This window comes from Tursiops truncatus, chromosome 10, assembly GCF_011762595.2.
Source record: "Tursiops truncatus isolate mTurTru1 chromosome 10, mTurTru1.mat.Y, whole genome shotgun sequence".
Lineage (NCBI taxonomy): Eukaryota > Metazoa > Chordata > Mammalia > Artiodactyla > Delphinidae > Tursiops > Tursiops truncatus.
The window spans coordinates 85,472,452-85,497,253 of record NC_047043.1 but is presented as its reverse complement, the minus strand read 5'-3'; the positions used below and the strand labels follow the sequence as shown (position 1 = coordinate 85,497,253).

General features: G+C 46.1%; 1 protein-coding gene across 2 annotated transcripts in view; it reads left to right on the top strand.

Moving 5' to 3' along the window:
* The window catches only part of PDZRN3 (PDZ domain containing ring finger 3), a 247,188-nt gene extending 228,371 nt beyond the window's left edge, over window positions 1-18,817 (top strand). For both annotated transcript variants that reach the window (XM_033865291.2, XM_033865292.2), the window contains 5 exons: window positions 10,518-10,616; window positions 11,800-11,862; window positions 14,145-14,246; window positions 15,564-15,680; window positions 16,396-18,817. In XM_033865291.2, the coding sequence (XP_033721182.1) occupies window positions 10,518-10,616; window positions 11,800-11,862; window positions 14,145-14,246; window positions 15,564-15,680; window positions 16,396-17,967 (1,953 nt within the window). In that variant the 3' untranslated portion in view covers window positions 17,968-18,817. The remainder of the gene's footprint in view (window positions 1-10,517; window positions 10,617-11,799; window positions 11,863-14,144; window positions 14,247-15,563; window positions 15,681-16,395) is intronic.
* Window positions 18,818-24,802: the final 5,985 nt, after the last annotated feature.

Below are 24,802 nucleotides of genomic sequence, written 5' to 3'. Positions count from 1 at the left end.
AGTTTCAGGTAGACACAGCAAAGGGATTCAGTTATACAGATACATGTGTCTATTCTTTTTCAAATTCTTTTTCCGTTTAGGTAATTACAGAATACTGAGCCAAGTTCTCTGTGCTATACAGTAGCTCCTTGTTGGTTATCTGTTTTAAATATAGCAGTGGGTACGTGTCAATCCCAGACTCCCACTCTATCCCTCCCCCGCACCTCTTCCCCCGGTAACCGTAGTTCATTCTCTAAATCTGTGAGGCGGTTTTTGTTTTGTAAAGAAGTTCATTTGTATCATTCTTTTTAGATTCCGCATATCAGCAATATCATATGATATTTGTCTTTCTCCGTCTGACTTACATCACTTAGTATGATCATCTCCAGGTCCATCCATGTTGCTGCAAATGGCATTATTTCATTCTTTTTAATGGCTGAGTAATATTCCATTGTGTATATGTACTGCACCTTCTTTATCCATTCATCTGTCGATGGACATTTAGGTTGCTTCCATGTCTTAGCTATTGTAAACAGCCCTGCAGTGAACATTGGGGTGCATGTATCTTTTCGAACCATGCTATTCTCCGGATGAATGCCCAGGAGTGGGATTGCTGGATCATACGGTAGCTCTCTTTTTAGTTTTTTAATGAACCTCCATACTGTTCTCCATAGTGGCTGCACCAATTTACATTCCCACCAACAGTGTAGGAGGGTTCCCTTTTCTCCACACCCTCTCCAGCACTCATTGCTCTTAGGCTTTTTGATGATGGCCATTCGGACTGGTGTGAGGTAATATCTCATTGTAGTTTTGATTGCATTTCCCTAATTAGTGATGTTGAGCATCTTTTCATGTGCCTCTTGGCCATCTGTATGTCTCCTTTGGAGAAACGTCTATTTAGGTCTTCTGCCCATTTTTTGATTCGGTTGCTTGTTTTTTTGATATTGAGTCACATGAGCTGTTTGTAAATTTTGGAGATTAACACCTTGTCAGCCGCATCGTTTGCAAATATTTTTTCCCATTCTGTGGGTTGTCTTTTCGTTTTGTTTATGGTTTCCTTTGATGTGCAAAAGCTTCTGAGTTTAATTAGGTCCCATTTGTTTATTTTTGTTTTTATTTCCATTACTCTAGGAGACAGATCAAAAAGGATCTTGCTGCAATTTATGTCAAAGAGTGTTCTGCCTATGTTTTCCTCTAAGAGTTTATAGTATCTGGTCTTACATTTAGGTCTTTAATCCATTTTGAGTATGGTGTTGGAGAGTGTTCTAATTCTTCTACATGTAGCGGTCCAGTTTTACCAGCAGCATTTATTGAAGAGATTGTCTTTTCTCCAGTGTATAGTCTTGCCTCCTTTGTCATATATATATTGACCATAGGTGTGTGGGTTTATCTCTGGGCTTTCCATCCTCTTCCATTGAGCTAGGTTTCTTTTGTTGTGCCAGTACCATCCTGTTTTGATGACTGTAACTTTGAAGTATAGTCTGAAGTCAGGGAGCCTGATTCCTCCAGCTCCAGTTTTCTTTCTCAAGATTGCTTTGGCTATTCAGGGTTTTTTGTGCCTCCATACAAATTTTAGGATTTTTTGTTCTAGTTCTGTGAAAAGTGCCTTTGGTAGTTTGACAGGGATTGCATTGAATCTGTAGATTGCCTTGGGTGGTATAGTCATTTTCACAATATTGATTCTTCCAATCCAAGAACATGCTATATCTTTCCATCTGTGTGTCATCTTCGATTTCTTTCATCGGTGACATAGTTTTCAGTGTACAGGTCTTTTGCCTCCTTAGGTAGGTTTCTTCCTAGGTAGTTTATTCTTCTTGATGCGATGGTAAATGGGATTGTTTCTTTAATTAGTCTTTCTGATCTTTCATTGTTAGTGTATAGAAACGCAACAGATTGCTGTGTATTAATTTTGTATCCTGCAATTTTACCAAACTCATTAATGAGCTCTAGTGGTTTTCTGGTGGCAACTTTAGGATTTCGTATGTATAGTATCATGTCATCTGCGAACAGTGTCAGTTTTACTTCTTCTTTTCCAATTTGGATTCCTTTTATTTCCTTTTCTTCTCTGACTGCCATGGCTAGGACTTCCAAAACTATGCTGAACAAAAGTGGTGAGAGTGGACATCCTTGTCTTGTTCCTGATCTTAGAGGAAATGCTTTCAGTTTTCCACCACTGAGAATGATGTTTGCTGTGGGTTTGTCATATACGGCCTTTATTATGTTGAGGTATGTTTCCTCTGGGTACAGCTTCTGGAGAGTTTTTATCATAAGTGGGTGTTGAACTTTGTCAAAAGCTTTTCTGCATTGCTTGAGATGATCGTGTGGTTTATATTCTTCAGTTTGTTGATGTGGTGTATCACACCGATTGATTTGCGTATATTGAAGAATCCTTGCATCCCTGGGATAAATCCCACTTGCTCATGGTGTACGATCCTTTTAATGTTTTGGTGGATGGGGATTGCTAATATTTTGTTGAGGATTTTTGCACCTGGGTTCATCTGTGATATTGGCCTGTAATTTTCTTTTTTTGTGTGTGGTATGAGTGATGGTGGCCTCATAGAGTGGGTTTGGGAGCGTTCCTTCCTCTGCACGTTTTTGGAACAGTTTCAGAAAGGTAGCTGTTAAGTCTTCTCTAAATGTTTGAGAGACTTTGCCTCTGAAGCCATCTGGTCCTGGACTTCTGTTTGTTGGAAGATTTTTAATCACAGTTTCAATTTCACTACTTGTGTGATTAGTCTGTTCATGTTTTCTATTTCTTCCTAGTTCAGTCTTAGAAGGTTGTACCTTTCTAAGAATTTGTCCATTTTTTTCCAAGTTGTCCATTTTATTGGCATATGGTTGCTTGTAGCAGTCTCTGATGATCCTTTGTATTTCTGTGGTGGTGTCAGTTGTAACTTCTTTTTCATTTGTAATTTTATTGATCTGAGCCCTCTGTTTTTTTTCTTGATGAGTCTGGCTAGAAGTTTATCAATTTTGTTTGTCTTTTTAAAGAACCGGCTTTTAGTTTCATTGATCTTTGCTATTGTTTTCTTCATCTCTTTTTCATTTATTTCTGCTCTGATCTGTATGATATCTTTCCTTCTACGAACTTTGGGTCCTGTTTGTTCTTCTTTCTCTAGTTGCTTTAGGTGTAAGCTTAGGTTGTTTACTTGAGATTCTTCTTGTTTGCTGAGGTGAGATTGTATTGCTATAAAGTACACTCTCAGAATTGCTTTTTCTGCGTTCCATAGGTTTTGGATCATTGTGCTTTCATTTTCATTTGTCTCCAGATATTTTTTGATTTCCTCTTTGATCTCTTCAGGGATCCAGTGGTTGTGGAGTAGCATATTGTTGTTTGGCCTCCACATGTTTAGTGTTTCACAGTTTTTTTTCTTGTAGTTGATTTCTAGTCTCATAGTGTTGTCATCGGAAAAGGTGCTTGATGTGATTTCAGTTTTCTTAAATTTACTGAGGCTTGCTTTGTTGGCCCAGCATATGATCAGTCCTGGAGAATGTTCCATGGGCACTTGTGAAGAATGTGCATTCTGATGCTTTTGGATGGAATGCTCTGTAAATATCAATTAAGTCCACCCGGTCTAATGTGTCATGTAAGGCCTGTGTTTCCTGATTGATTTTCTGTCTGGATGATCTGTCCATTGGTGAAAGTGGGGTGTTAAAGTCCCCCACTATGATTGTGTTACTTTCGATTTCTCCTTTTATGGCTGTTACAATTTCCCTTATATATTGAGGTGCTCCTATGTTGGGTGCATATATATAGTTACAATTGTTATATCTTCTTTTTGGATTGATCCCTTGATCATTGTGTCGAATCCTTCTTTGTCTCTTGTAACGGTCTTTATTTTAAAGTCTATTTTGTCTGATATGAGTATTGCTACTCCAGCTTTCTTTGGATTTCCATTTGCATGGAATACCTTTTAGCATCCCCTCACTTTCAGTCTGTACCTGTCCCTCGATCTGAAGTGGGTGTCTTGTAGATAGCAATATATTCAGGTCTTGTTTCTATATCCATTCAGTGAGCCTGTGTCTTTTGGTTGGAGCACTTAATCCATTTACATTTAAAGTAATTATCGATATGTATGTTCCTATTGCCATTTTGTTAACTGTTTTGGATTTGTTTTTGTGAGTCTTTTTCTTCCCTTCCTCTTTTGTTCTCTTGTGATTGGATGACTAACGTTAGTGTTGTGTTTGGATTCCTTTGTCTTTTGTGTGTGTGTGTCTATTGTAGATTTTCAGTCTGCAGTTTCCATGAGGTTTTGATACAGCAGTGTATATATATACAAGATTGCTTTACATTGCTGGTCTTTTAATGTCAAATGCATTTCCAATCTCCTGCATTTGTGCTCTCCTCTTCTCACCATTGCTGGTTTTGATATCATATTTGTGTGTGGATGATTTCCTACATTTACTGTATGTTTGCCTTTACCGAAGAGCTTTTCTATTCATAATTTTCTTGTTTCTAGTTGTAGCCTTTCCTTTTCTACCGAGAGAAGTTGCTTTAGCATTTGTTGTAAAGCTGGTCTGGTGGTGCTGAATTCTCTTAGCTTTTGCTTGTCTGTAAAGCTTTTGATTTCTCCATCAAATCTGAATGAGAGCCTTGATGGGTAGAATATTCTTGGTTGTCAGGTCTTCCCTTTCATCACTTTAAATATATCGTGCCACTCCCTTCTGGCCTGCAGAATTTCTGCTGAGGAATCAGCTGATGCCAGTATGGGAATTCCCTTGTGTGCTATTTGTTGCTTTTCCCTTGTTGCTTTTAATATCTTTTTCTATGTCTTTAATTTTTGTCAGTTTGATTGCTGCTGTGTGTCTCGGTGTTTTCCTCCTTGGTTTTATCCTGCCTGGGACTCTCTGCACTTCCTGGACTTGGGTGACTATTTCCTTTCCCATGTTAGGGAAGTTTTCAGCTATTAATGCTTCCAGTATTTCCTCAGGTCCTTTCTCTGTCCTCCTTCCAGGACCCCTGTAATGTGAACGTTGGTGTGTTCATTGTTGTCCCAGAGGTCTCTGAGACTGTCTTCATTTCTTTTCATTCTTTTTCCTTCTGTTCCGTGGCAGTGATTTCCATCATTCTGTCTTCCAGTTCACTTATCCATTCTTCTGCGTCAGTTATTATGCTGTTTGTTCCTTCTAGTGTATTTTTCATTTCAGTTACTGTATTGTTCATCTCGGTTTGTTTGTTCTTTAGTTCTTCAAGGTCTTTGTTAAACATTTCTTGCATCTTCTTGATCTGTGCCTCCATTCTTTTTCTGAGATCTTGGATCATCTGTACTATCATTACTCTAAATTCTTCTTCGGGTAGATTGCCTATCTCCACTTCACTTAGTTGTTCTTCTGGGGTTTTATCTTGTTCCTCCTTCATATGGGACATATTCCTGTGCCATGTCATTTTGTCTAACTTTCTGTGATTGCGGTTTCCGTTCCAGGCTGCAGGGTTGTAGTTTTTCTTGCTTCTGCTGTCTGCCCCCTGGGGGAGGAGGCTGTCTGAGAGGCTTGTGCAGGCTTCCCAGTGGGAGGCAGTGGTTCCTGCCCACTGGTGCGTGGAACTGGGTCTTGTCCTTCTGGCGGGTAGCTATGGCCATGCCAAGGGGCGTGCCTAGAGGGCTGTAGGCTCAGGAAGACTTTATGCAGGCTGTCTGCTGATGGGTGGGGCTGTGTTCCTGCCCTGCTGGTTGTTTAGCCTGAGGCATCCCAGCACTGGAGCCTGCAGGCTGTTGGGTAGGGCCAGGACTTGGTAAGAAAATGGCAGCCTCCAGGAGGGCTCAAGCCAATAAGTACTCCTCAGAACTGCCGCCGCCAGTGTCTTTGTACCCTCAGTGAGCCACAACCAATGCCCGTCTCTGCAGGAGACCCTCCAATACTAGCAGGTAGGTCTTGCCCAGAGTCTTATGAAGTCACTGCTTTTTTCCCTGGCTCCTAGTATGCACAGGACCCTGTGTGTGCCCTCCAAGAGTGGACTTACCGTTTCCTACTGTCCTGTGGAATTCCTGCAATCAAACCCTGCCAGACTCTCTGAGGGCTCCTTCCTCTTGTAACCAGACCCCCAGGCTGAGGAGCCTGACGTAGGACTCAGAATTTTCACTCCTGTGGGAGAACTTCTGTGGTGTAATTATTTTCCCACTTGTGAGTCGCCCCCCACCCCCGGTGGGTCTGGGATTTGATTTTATAGCAGTTGCACCCCCTCCTACCATCTTGTTGTGGCTTCTTTGTCTTTGGATGTAGTATGTCTTTTTTTGGTAGCTTCCAGGGGTTTTTTGGTCCATGGTTGTTGAGCAGTTAGTTGTGATTTGGTTGTTTTTTGTAGGAAGCCGTGAGCTGACATCCTTCTACTCCACTGTCTTGTCTCTGTCCTCGTGTGGGTTGTAAGTGACACTTTTCCAACTTCTTTTTAGAGTTCCCAAGAAGATCCAGGTAACAAAAGCAAATACTATAGCCCATGCTATCTCAACATCATTGTCAAGTACATACCTAGAGTAAACCCCAGAGTAATACCCTGTGCTTTGTTTGTTTGCTTGTTTTATAAATTTATTTATTTATTTATTTTGGGCTGCGTTGGGTCTTTGTTGCTGCGCAAGGGCTTTCTCTAGTTGCCGCGAGCAGAGGCTGCTCTTCATGGCGGTGCGTGGGCTTCTCATTGCGGTGGCTTCTCGTCGCGGAGCATGGGCTCTAGGAGCGCGGGCTTCAGTGGTTGTGGCTCACGGGCTCGGTGGTTGTGGCTCGCGGACTCCAGAGCACAGGCTCAGTAGTTGTGGCGCACAGGCTTAGTGGCTCCGTGGCACGTGGGATCTTCCCAGACCAGGGCTTGAACCCGTGTCCCGTGCATTGGCAGGCGCATTCTTAACCACTGCGCCACCAGGGAAGTTCCCCTGTGCTTTATTATTACCGAAAATGTGCTTTACCAGCATCTGTTTATCCAGAACCACACATCCTTTTTAGAACCAGACCACTTCCAAGATAGAAAGCGGCTCCTAAAGGACTGCCCTTAAAGTAGAATTGCGCTCCCCTTCTTGAGTCTGGTTTAAAGCATCGAGTGCTAAAGTTGTGCTTGGCAGCCAGCTGGAATTGGGGTGGGGCGTGGGGCTTGGACATCCTCAGGCGAGTGTTTCAGATTGGAGTTGGCTCCTCCCATGCACTGCCCTGACACACAGCGTACGCCTCAGGCCGCAGCCAGGCCTGGGCTTCTCCTCCGCAGCAAGGACGTAAATTGGCCTTTGCAGTTTTTAAGTCAAGTCTATCCAAAGTGAGAATGTGAGTGTCCCCATGACAGCCTGTCCTGGGAAATTTTGCAGTGGGATTTAAAGGCTCAGTGCAGTGCTGGGCCGTATATCATTCTACTAGAGTGAGGAAGCGTTGTTTTCAGAATATCAGTGACTGCAAACAGACCTGGTAATCAGAACGTCTTGTCTACCAGGCAGAAATGTCATCTTCACCAACACGTGTTGTATGTAACATAAGTCCAAACAGCATTTATGGGGAATCTATGACTAATTTTCGAACCACATATGGGGTTAACGGCAGCATATAAAAAGGGTTTAAGTAAGAAAGAGCGTAAGATACTGTTCTTGATTAATTATCAGTGATTCAGGTGAAAATACTTTAAAGCAACAAATGTTTTAGGATCTCTTCCACGCCAACCTGCTGTTTTGTTCTAAGAAGGTTGTCTCTTGTTATAATAGTAGTTCTTCCAATTTCTGTCCATCAAAATATTGACAAAAAATAGAGTAGGAGTGCTTTTCGAGTTAGGTTTTGATCAAAATCCTATTGATTGTAGATAGCAGACTGCACAGAGTTTGGGGACTAGGCCAAATGCATGAAATCTTTTTTTACGTGTCGGACCTTCATCTGTCACATTCCCTACGAGTCTTCCTTTTTCCTATTTGAATACTCCTGGTACGTCATGCTGTTTTTTTCCCAAGACATCAGTTCCAGACTTTTCACTTTCCCGAGTTCTTAAATGGAGCCCTCAATCCTACACGTGTATTACAGAGTCATGCTTCTCAGACTCTCGGCGGTGAAGGACCGGGGGGACCAGGTTAGCCGGTTGGTTTAATTTTTAACATGTCACTGACCAATACGTGATTCTGCCATGAGTGACTCCATAGCTCACCCCTTGCCACTTCAGCTCAATAGTACCTGACGCAGTCTCACACCGTGGTCAGTGAGACAAGTCTGCTAATCCTATCCTTGGCTATCATGACAGCATCCAAGTGCTATAAAATTTCTAAACACTGCCCTCATTTTCCGCACCTACCTCGCCGTGACCTTGAAGCAAACTTTGAGTCATAGTAGAGTGAAGCCCAGTGGAGCTCTGGTATCTTTTGACCTTTCTTAAGAGCTGTTCACCTTGGTGGCCAGTCATTCAGTGAAAACTATAACCTGTAGTATCGCTTTTATTCTGGGAAAAGTCATATCACAATGTTTATTATCTTTCTAAGTTTTCTTCTTTCAGCCTCTCCAGTTACCCTTCTCTCTGCTTTGGTTGCACGTGACCTTGTTCCAGAACCAGCTGGCTTCCACCTTGAAGCCAGGGCTCTGTGGCAGCAGTGGGGCTGCAGCGGTGCATGTAGAGACAAACGAGTAATCGGGACATTCCACAGATTTACGCTGCCTCTTAGGAAGCGCCGAAACGGAGAAGGTCTTCCCTTTTGCCTGTACCCAGATGGGGTGCAACCTGAGACAGAGACTTGGGCATGCGTTTGAAACATGAGGATGCTGTGGGCCTAGTGTATTTGCGGTATGCAACCGGGTTATTCCAAAGTACCTGGAAAGTTATGTGCCCTCGTGGTTAAACTCGTGCTGCCTCTTTGATCGCTTAGTCTTTCTCTCAAAACAACAAGAAACGAAATTTCCATCCAACTCCACTAAATTATCAGAAATTAATGGGATTTCATTTAAGGGAAACGTGCCAGGTTGCTAAAGCTATAATGAGGAAGTCATTGAATTAAATCACATGTCAGTATTCAGAAAATAAAATTATCTTATTGGGGGCACGAGAAATACACGCACTTGGCTGCTGCAGACAACGGCTGTGACTTCCGGCAAGAAGCTGCCTGCACGTATCGTACTGCGGTTTTCCGTGGACTGTCTCTGGGCCCGTCACTGTGCTGAGAGCTCGGCAGTCTCGTCTCAGTGACTCTTCACCCTGACCAAGCGGCAGGGTGACATGCGCCAGTGAGGAAGCAGGCTCAGATATAGTAACGAGCCCATGAAACCCCGTGATGAAGCTGCTAGAAAAAGCTAGAGTTGGGATCTGCACACAGGTCTTTGAGCCTCATCTCTTAAGCACCACACTATACTCTACACATCAGCCGGAAAGCCTGCTGAAAGTATCCAGCAGATCATGGCAGTCTTCACTTTAAAAGTTTTCCAAGGCTTCCCGTGATGCTGAAATCAAATCTGAGCTCCCCGACGCTGGCCCGTTGGCCCCACTGCCTGGCTATGCTCAGCCTGCCCCGCTCTTCCTCGTTCACAGGGCTTCAGCCCTCCTGGCCCCAGGGCCTTTGCACCTCCTGTTCTTCTGTCTCGAAAGTATCCATGGTATTGGGCACCCAGGGGAGGGTTCCGTAAGTATCTGCTATGTAACTGTGTTGAGCTTTGACCACAAAAACAACTGTGCCCTCACCAAGAAGAACCGGGAGAGAGAAGATATTTCCAGAGACCGACCCCATCTCAGAGCTCCTGCTGGTTGGCAAGCAGCTAACACTAAACACCAGACCGGGGCCTCTGCCTGAGAACTTACCATCAGGCAGCCCTTGGCCCTTCGTGCTGCCGCGTCTCGTGTGGGTGGTTGGCAGGATGGGCGGAAAGGGAGACTTGGCCCACGAACGCTTTCAGAGAAGCACGCCACTTCCTCCAGGGGTCCAACAGTTTTCAAAGTTCTGACTTCATTCCAAAGTGCAGGTTAATTGGCAAATACAGTGGCGTTCCCTGTGCCCTTGTGTCTCGCGTTTGGGCTCGCTTTGCTTTTACTTAATTTGCTGTAATAGCGGCGGAAACTAATTTCTCGACTGTAAATATCACAGCTGTTGGGGAAAGCATTAATTGCGTGCTATCACGTTACCCTCCTTCCCTGGATCAATTTATGTGTAGTCTGTTTGCAAGTTCTGTTACTGTGCATATTAACAGAACACAACGGGAAATAATCTCACCACACACATTGGAGGCATTTGTACTGAAATGGCTGGATGGGTTGGGGTTTGGAAATATTCTTGTTTGCGGCAGACATTGAAAGAATGCTTTTTCAAAGCCCGACCCCAGAAGTCTTGACGCTGAGTGAAATATGGGTAATTTTTCTTTGGGGGGATCAATACAATAACTATTTTCAAAATGACTTTATATTGACGGAAAGGTCAGAAATGCCCTGGGCATTGATCCCATGCCCGTAATCATGTTTTTGTTTAGTAAGTTAACCGCTCTGCCCACATCCAATGCGAAGAAATCCAGTTCATCATTTAAACGAAATGTTTTTTAAAGCATTGGACGTCCTCCCAGCCCTCACTGCCTGCCGGGGTCTCACAGGGAAATGCCCTTTCTTTGTCTAGGAAGTGGATCTCTACAGAATGAACAGCCAGGACAAGCTGGGCCTCACAGTATGCTACCGGACGGACGATGAAGATGACATTGGGATCTATATAAGCGAGGTATCGGGGCTGATTTTTTTATAACTATCATAGCAAGGGAGTTGGTCTCTTTTTTGCCTTTTATGTGTTAACCAACCTTAACTCTGGCTCACGGAGATGTCTGTGGAAAGACGCAGACAGATTTCTTCGTCCCCTTTATCACGCTCCATGGAGTGACGTCTTTACATAGGGGTTAAGTCCTAATGTTGGCACATAAGACAAAACTACCCTTCAGAAGCCTGCAAATCGGCCATAAAATGGAGCCGTGTACATGGCTTCATGTGTTCAACCCCGAGGGAAGAGCAGATTGACATTTCCCTTCTCGTGTTCATTGAATGGGATGGGGGAGGGCATCACTTACACTTTTTAAAGTATTTCTGTGTCTGTTTCTCTTTTTTCTTTGCTTTTGGTGCGGTGTGTACAGTTGAATTCACGTAAGTTCAGTGCAATTTCAAAGTACATAGACGGAAGCTATCTTTATCTTCCCAGAGGAGACAATGCAAAGCAACTGATTTCAGGATGGATACCTTACCACGCACTGCCCTCTTTGCAAGCACAGAAACCCCATTTTGTCAGGAAATACAATCCATCCCCATGGGATGAATCAAGGGATGTGTCTGCTAGGCTTAATAATTATCCCTTGGGGTATACTTCGCCCACCAAGCTTAAGTTGGCCCATCATGACTGCATTTCGGGGGTGTCTCTCCCAAACTGAATCCCACTTGTCTCAATTATATTTCATTTTTAAAGTTACTTTCCAAACTTCAATATACCCATTTGGTAAAATAATTAAGTTGCTTTAATTATTTTCAAGGTTGCTAGCCCACATGATGAAGGGTACCCTTTAACCTGTTCTCCAGCACACTTTTGCTTTTCATTCCTGTGCGTGCAACAGGAGTCAGCTGTGCCTCTTCATCCCCTCAGGTCACCAGGGTCTGTGCACACTGCTGTGCAGCAGGGTTGCTGTGCAGCAGGGTTGCCGTGCAAGGATCCCGGAACACAGCCTGCAAAGGGCTTGGAAACAGATCAGTCCCTGTTCGTCTCCCTCTGCATGACCCTAAGTCTTGTTTATTTCGGCACAAAACGAAAACAGAGGGACGAGCACGACCATGTGTTAGAGGCAGACTTTGGAAAGGGCTGTTGTTTATTTTCGTGCGTGTTTAAGTTACCCCCTCGGTGCTGAGATGTCTGCTGTGTGTTTCAGATCGACCCTAACAGCATCGCGGCCAAGGATGGGCGCATCCGAGAAGGAGACCGCATCATCCAGGTAGGTCAGCTTCCTGTTTATCACTAAAGAGCAAACTGGTTCTCATTAATAGCTTTGGGGTGGAAATGCAGAAGTTAACAAACAGGGGGTCGCAAATATCGGGTGTGTGGTGAGGCCAGAGAAGGTGATGATGGCTGAAGTACAAGCTATGGAAAATACCTGGCAACAGGGTGTGTGAGGCGTGAGACAAACTGGAGAGGATGCCTGCCCCACCTAAGCAGGAAGGCTGCCCCAGCGCTTTGCAGCATATGAGCCAGCTCATCTCCTTTCCTTGCCCTTCTCTTTGGGCCACAGACAACACATCAGTGGGCCAGCTCAGGCCCACAGTTCTTGTGAAACAAAATAATGCTCATTTGAGCTTTCTCGGAGGGATTAATTTTGGACCGAACATTTCAAGTTTGAGCCATCTTTTAAACGCCATGCCTCAGCATTTAACTAGTATATGCCATGGCTTTTAAGAGTAGTTTCTTTATCTGTAAAGGATACCTGTTGCTCTTTCGAGTCAAACTGAGACCCGTCTTTTTTTCCCTTTAATTGTTTTTTAATTTAAGCTTTAATTATTTTTTTTAACAAATAACATTCTTTATTGAAGTACAGTTGATTTACAATCTTGCGTTAGTTACAGCTGTAAAGTGACTCAGTTATACACGTGTATACGTTCTATTATTTTCCATTAAGGTTTAATCACGGGAGATTGGGTATAGTTCCCTGTGCTACACACAGTGTAGGACCTTGTTGTTTATCCATTCTCTATATATACCAGTTTGCCTCTGCTAATCCCAGACTCCCAATCCAACCCTCTCCCCCCCTCGTCCCCCTTGGCAACCACCCGTCTGTTCTCTGTGTCCGTGAGTCTGTTTCTGCTTCAGACATAGGTTTATTTGTGTCATATTTTAGGTTTCACGTATGAGTGCCATCATAAGATAGTTGTCTTTCTCTTTCTGACTTCCTTCACTTAGTATGATAATCTCTAGTTGCATCCACGTTGCTGGAAAAGGCATCGTCTCGTTCTTTCTTTTTGATGGCTGAGTAATATTCCATTGTCTGTCTGTATGTACCACGCCTTCTTTATCCATTCATCTGTCCATGGACGTTTAGGTTGCTTCCATGTCTTGGCTGTTGTAGCAAACAGTGCTTCAGTGAACACCGGGGTGCGTGTGTCTTTTGGAATTCATTATAGTTTTGTCTGGATATATGCCCAGGGGTGGCACTGCTGGATCACATGGTAAATTCTATTACAGTCTTTTTTAATCTCACAGAAATTGAGAGGCTCTGGTTCATGGGTAGAAGACTTAGCTTCTACCTCTGCTCATTCCTGTCTTCTCATTTCGAATCCACTGTGTTTAGACGTATCCCTGCCTACCTCCCTGCGAGTAATTTTCGTTTCCTTTTGCCACTGCTTATTCTTACACTTGCCCTGACTTCAGCCCGGACTGTCATTCCTGACGGGGCTGAACCCTCAGGAGTAACGGCCTTTTCAGCGGCTCTAGTTTTCCACTGGCATCTGCCCTTGGCCACGGAAGCACTGAGTTCCTTATCTGGCCCTCCCCGCCTCCCTGCCTGCCACACCTCCCCTCGTTGACCGAGAGCTATCGCCCCCTTTGCTGCCCGTTCCTTCACTGGCATAGAGAGTCGAGGGCAGGCTCCCCTTCCAGCTCCACGGAACCATTGCCGTGCACCCTGGAGCTGAGACCTCCAGACCAGCAGAGCTCGAAGGTGACAGGACAGGAAGCCAGAATCCTGCCCTAGCGTGATCAGGCGTGATGGTGAGAGACTCCCTCCCGCTTGACCTTGTGTCCCACCTTAAAACATTCAAGTGTGAAACTGGGAACACAGAACACGCTGCATAATTCCAGCACGTTCACGTACAGCCCCCAGTGCTGCTTTTTTCTCCGATATTATCTGAAAATTAGCTGTAGTCACGCTTTAGTAGATTCCATTTAGACTCCTGCCTGAGTATATTTAATTACGTGTCATTAAATTGCTTAGATGTTTTCCCTCTTCACAACGCTGTGATTTTTCTCAGGGCTGCCTTTTGGAGTCCCAGCTACTTCTGCTCACGTAGCCTCCGCCTGGGCACTACGCCCGTGGAGGCTGTCATGTAGCCCAGAGACACTGTGTCAGTTTGAGCAAGGCCTTTCCTTCTGAACACCAGCGTTTTCTTTTCAAGCTGCCTGGAAGTTCTCTGTTCCAGCTGTGAGATGCAGGCCTGCAACAGTGCAGAATGATTCTGCACAACTTACTCATGCTCCTTGTCTACCCTTCCACCTTTTCCTTTTTAGATTAACGGGATAGAGGTACAGAACCGCGAAGAGGCCGTGGCTCTTCTAACCAGTGAAGACAACAAGAACTTTTCCTTGCTAATTGCAAGGCCCGAACTCCAGGTGAGTCAGCTTCCGGCACGTGAAGCTGGGTCTGTAGTTCTAAAATCAGTAACGAAGTCTAACGAAGTCCCTGGCCCTGCAGAACACTGCCCACCTATCGAATCTGAGCTTGAAGGGTACTCCGTACCCCGGAAAGGTAATCTGAGTTGCTCGGACTTCCAATCCGTTTCTCGTTTTGACCTTCTAAGGAGCGTGCTGACATCCACCCTGGCATTTACACCGCGAGCCCCGCACGTTCGTTAACGCAGGGAGCATAATGAAAGAAAAGAGGAGGGAACATGAGGGCGTGGAAAACACAGCCAGGGTCATGCCCGTCAACATGTTTGACTTCCCAGGACCTGACCAGTATCTGTGTGGGTCTCATTTACAACCGCAGCGTGTTAAGGAACGTACAGCATGACGATTATAGTTAAACTCCAGGTGCTCTCATCACCCAAAAAACAGTCACTGTGAGATACGTTAGTTACTCGACTGGTAATTATTTCACTATGTCTATATGCACATCAAATCATCGTGACGTACATCTGCCACGTAGGACAGTTTTTACTGGAAAAAAAAGGAAAGAAACTGTGGTCAGCAGACTCTTCCTTAAAGGGCCAAAGAAGAAGTAGGATGGGCTTTGGGAGCTGTGTATATGGTCTCCGGTGCCACTGCAGTGCAGAAGCAGCCGCAGACAATACGTAAACAAAGGGGCTTGGCTGTGTTCCAATTACGCTGTTTTTAAACAAACAAAAATAGGCCGCAGGCCAGATTTGGCCCACGGGAGGTAGATGTCAGACCCCTGAGCGGTCTGCTTTCTTATGAGCATGAGAGAGAAGAGCCCTGATCAAAGTGATAGGCCTTGCCCAAGACTAACAAACGGCTAGGTTAGTAGAGCTACCTTTTTTTTTTTTTGTCAGAAAGAATGCTTTCCGTACTGTAAGTGCCTTCTCGTGGGGACCTGCTAAACTTATGTGCGGGCCGTCAAGCAGAAGGGCAGGCAGGGCAAGGGCTCCTGGACGCCGCCCCTATACTCACTGGCCTCCTTCACCGAAAGGAGCTAACCTGGGGGAAAGCGCCTCACCCTCCAACAGTAAAAGAGCAGACCGCAGCCCCGTCCCCCGGATGTGTAGGGGGGGAGCTGTCTTCACCGTGAGCGTGGGGTAGTCGTCTGTCGTAGAGCAAAACGACAGGCAGCCTGCATTTTGATGACCCCCGGAGGGGGCCCCAGAAGTATTTCTCCCCAGGGTTACTGTCCTTTCTTAAAAATAAATACATAAAATGAGAGCGAAAGGAGCCTCAGCTGAAGGGCATGTGTGGGCGGCTGTCTCTCCCCAGCTGGACGAGGGGTGGATGGACGACGACAGAAACGACTTTCTGGACGACCTGCACATGGACATGCTGGAAGAGCAGCACCACCAGGCCATGCAGTTCACCGCCGGCGTGCTGCAGCAGGTACCACCCCCGCCAGCCCCTCCGCCCTCTCAGCAGCAGGGAAACCCGGCCCCACATCTCCCTCGGGATGCCCAAGCCCCTGAGCAACCCAGCTGCCGCCGGGAAGACGGCCAGGAAACTAACTCACGAAGTGCTTTTCTGTTCGCCCGAGTGAAAGGCAAGCCCGTAGTTTCCCTGACCACGAGAGTGCCGTGTGGCTTATAAAAGCAAAAGCAGTAATGCCCGGGTACCCCTGACCTTCTGACACTCGTTTCGAAACCAAACCCCCCTGTGCCGGCATTAATCGCTAGAGCAGAGAAAGAAAAAGTCATGTTTTGAAAAGCAAAGCAATTCCCTCTGTTTAACCTGAGCTGCTTGGCACCCTTTCCGTCCCCCTTCTGTGCCACGACCATTGTCAGAGATACCCTAAGTGACTGCTAATCGAGGCCCTTAGGAGCTAAAAGGACATCACCTATGCCTCCTGCTTCCCGTGCGTGCACAGGGGTCCTCGAATGGCTGGAATCATTCGGTGAGGTAAGGTGACTACCGTCCTCCTTTCCCAGGTGCGGAAACTGAGGCCGAGAAGGAGGTTCAGTGGCTCCCCCAGGTCAGGCTGACCGGGTAGTTAACCCGTAGCTAATGCCCAGGCCCCCCTCCTACAGGAAGAGTCACACCTGGGAACTGCACCTCTGGCGCCCCTCACTGTGCCCGTGTGTTCTTGTTTTCTGTCGTGTAGAAGAAGCACGAGGAAGACGGGGGAACCACAGACACGGCCACCATCCTGTCCAACCAGCACGAGAAGGACAGTGGCGTGGGCCGGACGGACGAGAGCACGCGCAACGACGAGAGCTCAGAGCAGGAGAACAACGGCGACGACGCCCCCGCGGCCTCCCCGCCACTGGCCGGCCAGAGGAAGCTGACGTGCAGCCAGGACACCCTGGGCAGCAGCGACCTGCCCTTCAGCAACGAGTCCTTCATCTCGGCCGACTGCGCCGACGCCGACTACCTGGGCATCCCGGTGGACGAGTGCGAGCGCTTCCGCGAGCTGCTGGAGCTCAAGTGCCAGGTGAAGAGTGCCAGCCCCTACGGCCTGTACTACCCGGGCAGCCCCCTGGACGCCAGCAAGAGCGACCCGGAGAGCGTGGACAAGGAGCTGGAGCTGCTGAACGAGGAGCTGCGCAGCATCGAGCTGGAGTGCCTCAGCATCGTGCGCGCGCACAAGATGCAGCAGCTCAAGGAGCAGTACCGCGAGCCCTGGATGCTGCACAACAGCGGCTTCCGCAACTACAACACCAGCGTCGACGTGCGCAGGCGCGAGCTCTCGGACATCACCGAGCTCCCCGAGAAGTCCGACAAAGACAGCTCGAGCGCGTACAACACAGGCGAGAGCTGCCGGAGCACCCCGCTCACCTTGGAGATGTCCCCCGACAACTCTCTGAGGCGAGCGGCCGAGGGCGTCGGCGGCCCCGGCGGCGAAGGCGCCGCGGGGACCACCGAGGCGTACGGGCCGTCCCCAAGGAATCTGCTCTCCATCACGGAAGATCCCGAAGTGGGCTCTCCGGACTACAGCCCTTCCCCTGAAGAGCTGGACCCCAGCCAGGCCCTGGAGGGCAAGGAGAGGAAACCCAGCGACGACGGCAGCGGGAGCCCCACCCCCAGCCAGAAGCTGGGCGGTGGCTCGTACCTGTCGCCCTTCCCGCACTCCCCCTACAAACACGCCCACATCCCGGCGCACGCGCAGCACTACCAGAGCTACATGCAGCTGATCCAGCAGAAGTCGGCCGTGGAGTACGCGCAAAGCCAGATGAGCCTGGTGAGCATGTGCAAGGACCTGAACTCGGCCAACCAGTCGGAGCCGAGAATGGAGTGGAAAGTGAAGATCCGGAGCGACGGGACGCGCTACATCACCAAGCGGCCGGTGCGGGATCGCCTGCTGCGGGAGCGCGCGCTCAAGATCCGCGAGGAGCGCAGGGGCATGACCACGGACGACGATGCGGTGAGCGAGCTGAAGATGGGGCGGTACTGGAGCAAGGAGGAGAGGAAGCAACACGTGGTGAAGGCCAAGGAGCAGAGGCGGAGGCGCGAGTTCATGATGCAGAGCCGGCTCGACTGCCTGAAGGAGCAGCAAGGGGCCGACGACAGGAAGGAGATGAACATCCTGGAACTCAGCCACAAAAAGATGATGAAGAAGAGGAATAAAAAGATATTTGATAACTGGATGACGATCCAAGAACTCTTAACCCACGGCACGAAATCTCCAGACGGCACTAGAGTATACAATTCGTTCCTATCGGTGACTACTGTATAATTTTCCCTTCTGCATTATGTACATAAGAGAGAACACTACCGTTGAGGTAGCAATTCCTGCCTCGTTCAATGCGGCAAGCTTTTGTATATAAGATAAATAGTGTCATCATGTTTATAGTCGAAATCAGCGAGCCCTACCCACTCACTCACTCTGGGTGTCGTCTTAGCTCTATTTTAAGCGGAGAAAAACCACCCGTAACTGTCTTGGAAGGCAATATTAACAAAACAAACAGAGCTTTTTTTCAAATAGCAATGGGACTTTTTATACGCGTTACCTTTCACATGAAGTTTTTAAAATTTCAAAAAGCTCTTTTATTAAGCATACCTTCACAGAAGAATTTGTTTACACACTATATTCATATACGAAAGTTAAACAAACACACTTTTTTTTTTTGCCTGCCGAAAACTCAGATACGACTGCCAGTATGTATTTTTAATGGAACCCTACTTTATAATATGTGAGTGACCGTTTAACATTAGGTCAAAGCTTCAGCTCCAAAAACCACCAAACTCTGTGGTTCACGAGGTATACTACACATAAATTTAAACATTCTTCTCCTGGTTAAAGTTCCCAAGAGAGTGTAAAGGTTTTTAACAGACGGCAAACTATAACAACACAGCTTCGTGGAAGTTTAAAGCATGTTTGCAGATACTGCAACCCGTTGGAGGACTTTGCATGTACAGGAAAGTTGTGGATGGAGACGGTTTGTGGAATTTTAAGTGCTCACTGTAGTAAACCTTTGCTTTGTAGATTCAAAGGGACAGACTTTTTCGAGCAAATTCAGAGAACCATGGTTAGTTATAAACAGTAAGTAAAATGAAGTTAAAATAAATTATTATTTTCTATTTGATATGTTTTGAAGTGATTCCTCATTTTGCAGTGGTGCCTATAAAATAAAAGCCTTTTGCAGTGTGTATTTTTTTTCCCTTCATTGTATTACCTGCTGCCTCGGAAGAATTTGAGCGTTTCAGGTCATCCACTACCTTCATTCTGCTCGGAATCCAAAGACAGGTCTGTTTGTTTGTTAGGAAAAAAATCTAGCATTCGAATGACTGTCTGCCTTACAGAAACCCTCAACTTGGCCCACTGTGCTATAAACTGGAATAACTGAGCAAGTTTATCAACCAAGCTCGTGTTCACAACAAAACCCCTTTGGTTTACTGCCACCATTACCGCCTGTCGGTAGTATCTAACAACATCTCTGAGTAGCTAGGCCCAACTTTCCATTTCTAACATGCATCTGCAAAAGCCACAATATTTTCATAGAATAGCAAGGGTCACCAAAGTGGGTGGGCTTCAAAACTGGTATGTTTCACACCGCAACACCCCACAGGATCCCAAATACTGAATTCACTACGAATTGTTCCCCGATGATAGCGTTCACACAAATGTCAGCTATAATGTCTACTAAAAAGACATACGTACATACATACATACACAAATGAACGAATGACTGGGATCACAAAAGGTATTTTCATTTGCCGTGATGCCAGACACCTGGTTTTCTCACTGAAATTTGGATTGAAGTGGCCAGGTGTTTAGGTATCTGAGACTTAGATTCCTCCAACACACCCTGTTCGAACCCATATTCCTCCCTTGTGGCCAACATCTTAAGACTAGTCATTAGTAGTCGTACTTCCATTAGAACAAACAATGTAGATACGACACCGATATATTTATTCCTCACTATTAAGATATCTGTTCATAACCTCTTCCAGACCAGGCATCGCGAAGATAATTACACCTGCTACCTTAGTGTTTGCAAAAGGTGGCCTGTTAGCACCATGGTTTTCCAATACTCTCCAAGTTCAACTTCCAACAGAATTGGATCCTTGGCTCCCAGGAGCAGCGCCCCATCTCCAGCTCTCTTAACCTCACACCCTTTCTTGCTAGTTAGTGTGTCACCGAGAACCAACACCAGTCAGATGAATTACAAATTGCGTCAAGAGGGCTTCCCTGATGGCACAGTGGTTGAGAGTCCACCTGCCGATGCAGGGGACGCGGGTCCGTGCCTCGGTCCGGGAAGATCCCACATGCCGCAGAGCGGCTGGGCCCGTGAGCCGTGGCCGCTGAGCCTGCGCGTCCGGAGCCTGTGCTCCGCGGCGGGAGAGGCCACAGCAGTGAGGAGCCCGCGTACCGCAAAAACAAAACAAAAACGCGGCAAGACATACACAGGTTGGGTATAAGACTAAGTGCGTGGGTTTCTTTGGAGAAATAGCCTTCCTGCCTTGTGTGTTCTCATTAAAGGCCAGAGGGGTGTACGCGGCTACAAGAGCAAAGATCTCCCACCTAAACAGTCATGTGCCATCAGGCTGAAGTTGAGGGGTTTCCAATCAGGGCTCCCTGGGTGCCTCTGGATTTAGGGGTCAGTCTGTGCCCCGTGTGAAACAGTGGAGGGAAATAAAAAGTAACATACATTCTAATCCCAATTCCAGACCCTTCAATTCCAACTTATTTTTTCAATCACTTTTTCATATGGATACACTTGGTCCTAATTTGCAATGTCATACGAGGTTTCCCGAACCGAATTTAGCAAATCAACTCCTAAAAGGAGTCGGAAGAGACCTGAGAAATCATTTGATCAATGAGCAGGAGACTCAAGGAGACAAACGGTGGCTGCTTAATGAACAAACTGGGATCTGAATTCAGAACCCAACACCCGTTCCCATAGCCCTTACGGCCACTCCCACGGGGGAAGGTCGCTGTCAAGTGCACAGTTAACTTGAACGTATTCACTCCTGTGCCCTCAACCAAGATATAAACACAGCTCACCAGTGGATGCCCTGGAGTGAACATCAGTCAGGAGACGCGAATCCCATTTTTCAGTGAGTCTGAGCCCCCAAGTGCCTCCGAGCACAGGCATTTCCTCAACAGGCGAGTTGAGGGATTTTCCTGGTTAACGGTGACAAGAGACGACGTACAACTTCCGTCCTCCCAGATATGAAACCGTAGTTCCCACGTAAACAGAATTTCCCCTGTAGCCAACAGGGATTGCTACCACCACAGCTGCTTACACTGTCATTTCCTTGGCGCATTTAAGAACGTGATGGAAATTACGGGTTCTCCCCACAGGAAAATATACGTATGATACACAACACAAAAAAATTTGCATATAATTTTGGAGGCTTTATGTGCCCCCGAAGTCCATTCATGGACCTCGTCTAAAGGTACAAAAATCTCGAGTTTCGACCAACTGAACTTGATCGCTCTATATTTTTCACACTATCTTTAGGCGCCTTTTATAAGCACTCTTTGATTTCAATGACCATTTTAAATATCAAGGAGTACATTTTCCCCCATGAGACCCATATTAAGGCAATTAAAATTCAACAAACCACTGATACCTGTACTCTTCCAGTCGTGCTAACGGTCGTTTCTCCCAGGATTAAACCGATTTCCGAACTACGACGAGGAAAGAGTCCCGAGGCTCCGTAACAGCCACTCCACTGGATGGATGGCAACTTTATTCCTAAAATATAAAGGGAAAGAAATGAAAATTGATTGATCATCCAGTGCTACACTTTCCAGTACAGTAGCCACTGGCCACAGCTGGCTATTAAACACTTAAAGTATGGTGAGTCTAAATTGAACTGTTCTGAGAAAATGGATTTCAAAGACTTAGTGCTCCAAAAGAGAGACGATGTAAACTATTTCAAGAAGTCTATGCATGTTGAAATGTTAATACTTTGCACATCTTGGATTAAATAAAATAATTATACTTCATTTCACCTTTTTTACTTTTTAATGTGGCTACTGGAAACATTTAAATCACAGATGCGACTCACATTTCATTTCTGTTGGATAGCACCAATACAGAGACCATCAGGTGTGGGTGTGCAAAACACGGGACCTCACGATCTCACCAAATCCATAGGGCAGTTCTGCCAGGCAAAGGGCCTTATCACCAGTTCACATTCAGACTGAGAACCTTGCCCAGATGAGTGTAGAGATGTGATTTGAATTTGCATCCTCCTGACGCCAAACCCTTTACCTTTCCCAACTCTGCCTCCACGGGCTTCTCAAGCAGTGACTCTTAAGTCCGTTTGCGTTATGCTACTCTTTGTAACCTAGTCATGATTACGATGAAAGAAACTGCTTCAAAGTGACAGGCATTTCACTCAGTTCCCTTTTGAGTTTTAAATGACAAAATATCCTAACACTCCTGGCAAACGCATACGACAGCGTATAAAAATCTAGGAACTGGGGGCACTAATTAAGCTTTTCATCTTTTAAATGAAAACAGGAGACTCCAAATACAAGAACCACAAATGTGACGAGATAGAACTCTACATTGCCTAGGGAATACGAGTCAGAGAACTCATTAGGATTGTAAACTAAAGTATGAAAATTAACCAAGTAATTATCTAGTTGTAGCCTTAGCGGTAGGTTACAGGTTACTTGTTAGCAAGATTGCCCAGAACCAAGGAAGCAAACACAATTCTGCCAGAAGCAACTGCAACTCCCACTTCTTTTTCTGTTTCCCAGTTGTTTGAAGCACACTAGGATATCTGCAGAGCATCAACTAATTAAAAAGAAATCATTAAAACGGAGATGAGATGCAAGAGTTCTCACGGCAACCGCTGTACTCTTCAATTTTGATTAAATGTGAATTCCCGAAAGCAGCTAGAAAACAAAGTGTGGTTCCTGGGGTTTCATTCAGATGGGTTTTTCTGATTACATGATCCATTTTCCTTTAGCTTCCAGTTTAAGCTAATCCTAAAAGGGCACGGTCCGTGGGGGCATGTGCTTTGCCTATAACGAACATGGTTTTGCCTTTCAGTGGCGGAACGCTGACCACATGCACTCAGCATCTTTTTAAAATGAAAAATGAGGAATTAATGATCCTTACTTGAATTGGGGCTATTGCAAACTTAAACTTGCTTACCAATGCAGTGATTCTTGTCAAAAGCCCAATGAAACTCCCTAGACGTCTGAGTCTCTCGAAAACACGTTAGGATCACGTTGACTCGTGCATTCATTCCTCCTCCTCAGCTGCCAGCCCAGACGGTATGGGTCTGATTTAGCACTTTTAGCTCTGAAGAATCATGATCACCTCTATGCTCTAGGCACTGTGTCAGAAGCCAGGATGGATTTGTTCAGCCAGGAGTTTTTGTGCCCACTGTGTTCAGGGCCATGAGTTCTCATGGAGCTTACATCTAGTGGGAAAGAAAATAAAAATCCAGTCATCACACAAATACTTTTAAAATGTCAACAAGGTTAGAGTGGGAGAGGGGACGACGGACCGGAGAGCTAGTGCCATGGATTTCAGGGAGGGTCTCTCACAAGAGTCATGGTTGAGCTGAGAGCCAGTGGATGAATGTGAGTTAACTAGGAAAAGACAGAAGTGATATTCCAAGCCATGCAAACAGCATGTGCAAAGGCCCTGTGGTGGGAGAGACATGGTTTATTTAAAACAAACCGAAAAGACAGCCAGTGTGGCTTGAGCGCATAAAGCACTGGAAGAGAGAATGGTGTGTAGTAAGAGTGGGGGGACAGGAGAGAACCAAACACTTGACCATAAATCCCTATTCAATATGGCCGACACTTACGGAGCACCTAATATGTGCTAGAAACTATGCTAAATGTTTGACACGTACTAACTTGCTTAACCTTAAATTGCCTGTGAGATGGGTGGGTTTATTATCCTTGTTTTGCAGATAAGAAAACAAAGAAGACTTAGGGAAGCAACTCACTCAAAGTGAAAGAGACGTACAGGCTCAGGGGCAAAGTGAGACCAGTTCTTTGTACCCACACTTCATCACTGGCCTGGGAAGCAGCATCTCCATGACAGGGGCTCATGGGTTTTCACTCTGGGGGAGGTTCATACCTAATTGACTGTTTCTTAGCTCAAGCTACCCTAACAAAATACCACAGGCTGAGTGGCTTAGACAACAGGAATTTATTTCTCACTTCCAGTCTGGAGGCTGGAAGTCTAAGGCCGTGCCGGTATGGCTGGGTTGTGGTGACCCCTCTCTTTCTGGCTTGCAGATGGCTGTCTTCTTGCTAGGTCCTCACACGGCAGAGAGAGAGAAAGCTCTGGTCTCTCTCTCTTCTTTCACAGACTCTAATCCCATCATAGGGGCCCCACCCTCATGACCCCATCTAAAACTAATTAACTCCCCATGGTCCCACCTCCAAATACCATCACATTTGAAGGTTAGGGCTTCAACACATGACTTTGGGGGCACACAACATTTCATCGTTAAGAGTCTGGATAACCTGCCACCCTTTTCATCCTCTGCCTTTTTCCAGCCCAAGGATAAATCTGTTTATAACCACATTGCTTCCCATTTCTATGCCATGACAGGTGATAAGCTTGATAAGCTTAGTCAATTCACTTCTACAAAGTGCAAATTGGCTTCTGGCTAGAACATGTTTCTCCATCTAGGGCTCCACTTGCCATCACCCATCATGCACACACAGATCAGTAGCTTAGACAAAAAGTGAGTTTCCTCCTCCCTTCCTTTCCAGCGAAAGCTTTTCCTGCCAGTTTTTACCGCTATCCGGAGGAGGAGTGCCTGATCTGATGAAATGGTCTCCTCACACGCATAATGAAGAAGGAAATTTCGTTTCAGGGCCACACAGCTTCTCTAAGTAGGCAGGCTCCTGAATGGTCCCCTGCTGTATAAACTAATGTCAATGACTCCTGTCAAACAGGGAGGCTTTCCAACCCCTGCTGCCACCCAGTCAGCTCTTCCTGCCTTCATAAATGATCTCCAAAGTGCCGTAAGCAGAGGACACAAGGTCCCAAAGGCCCATCCACCTCCAGAAAGAAGTTTCTCGGTGCCAATGGACTGCATAGAGGGGCTGAATAAATCCTAATTACATACGATTT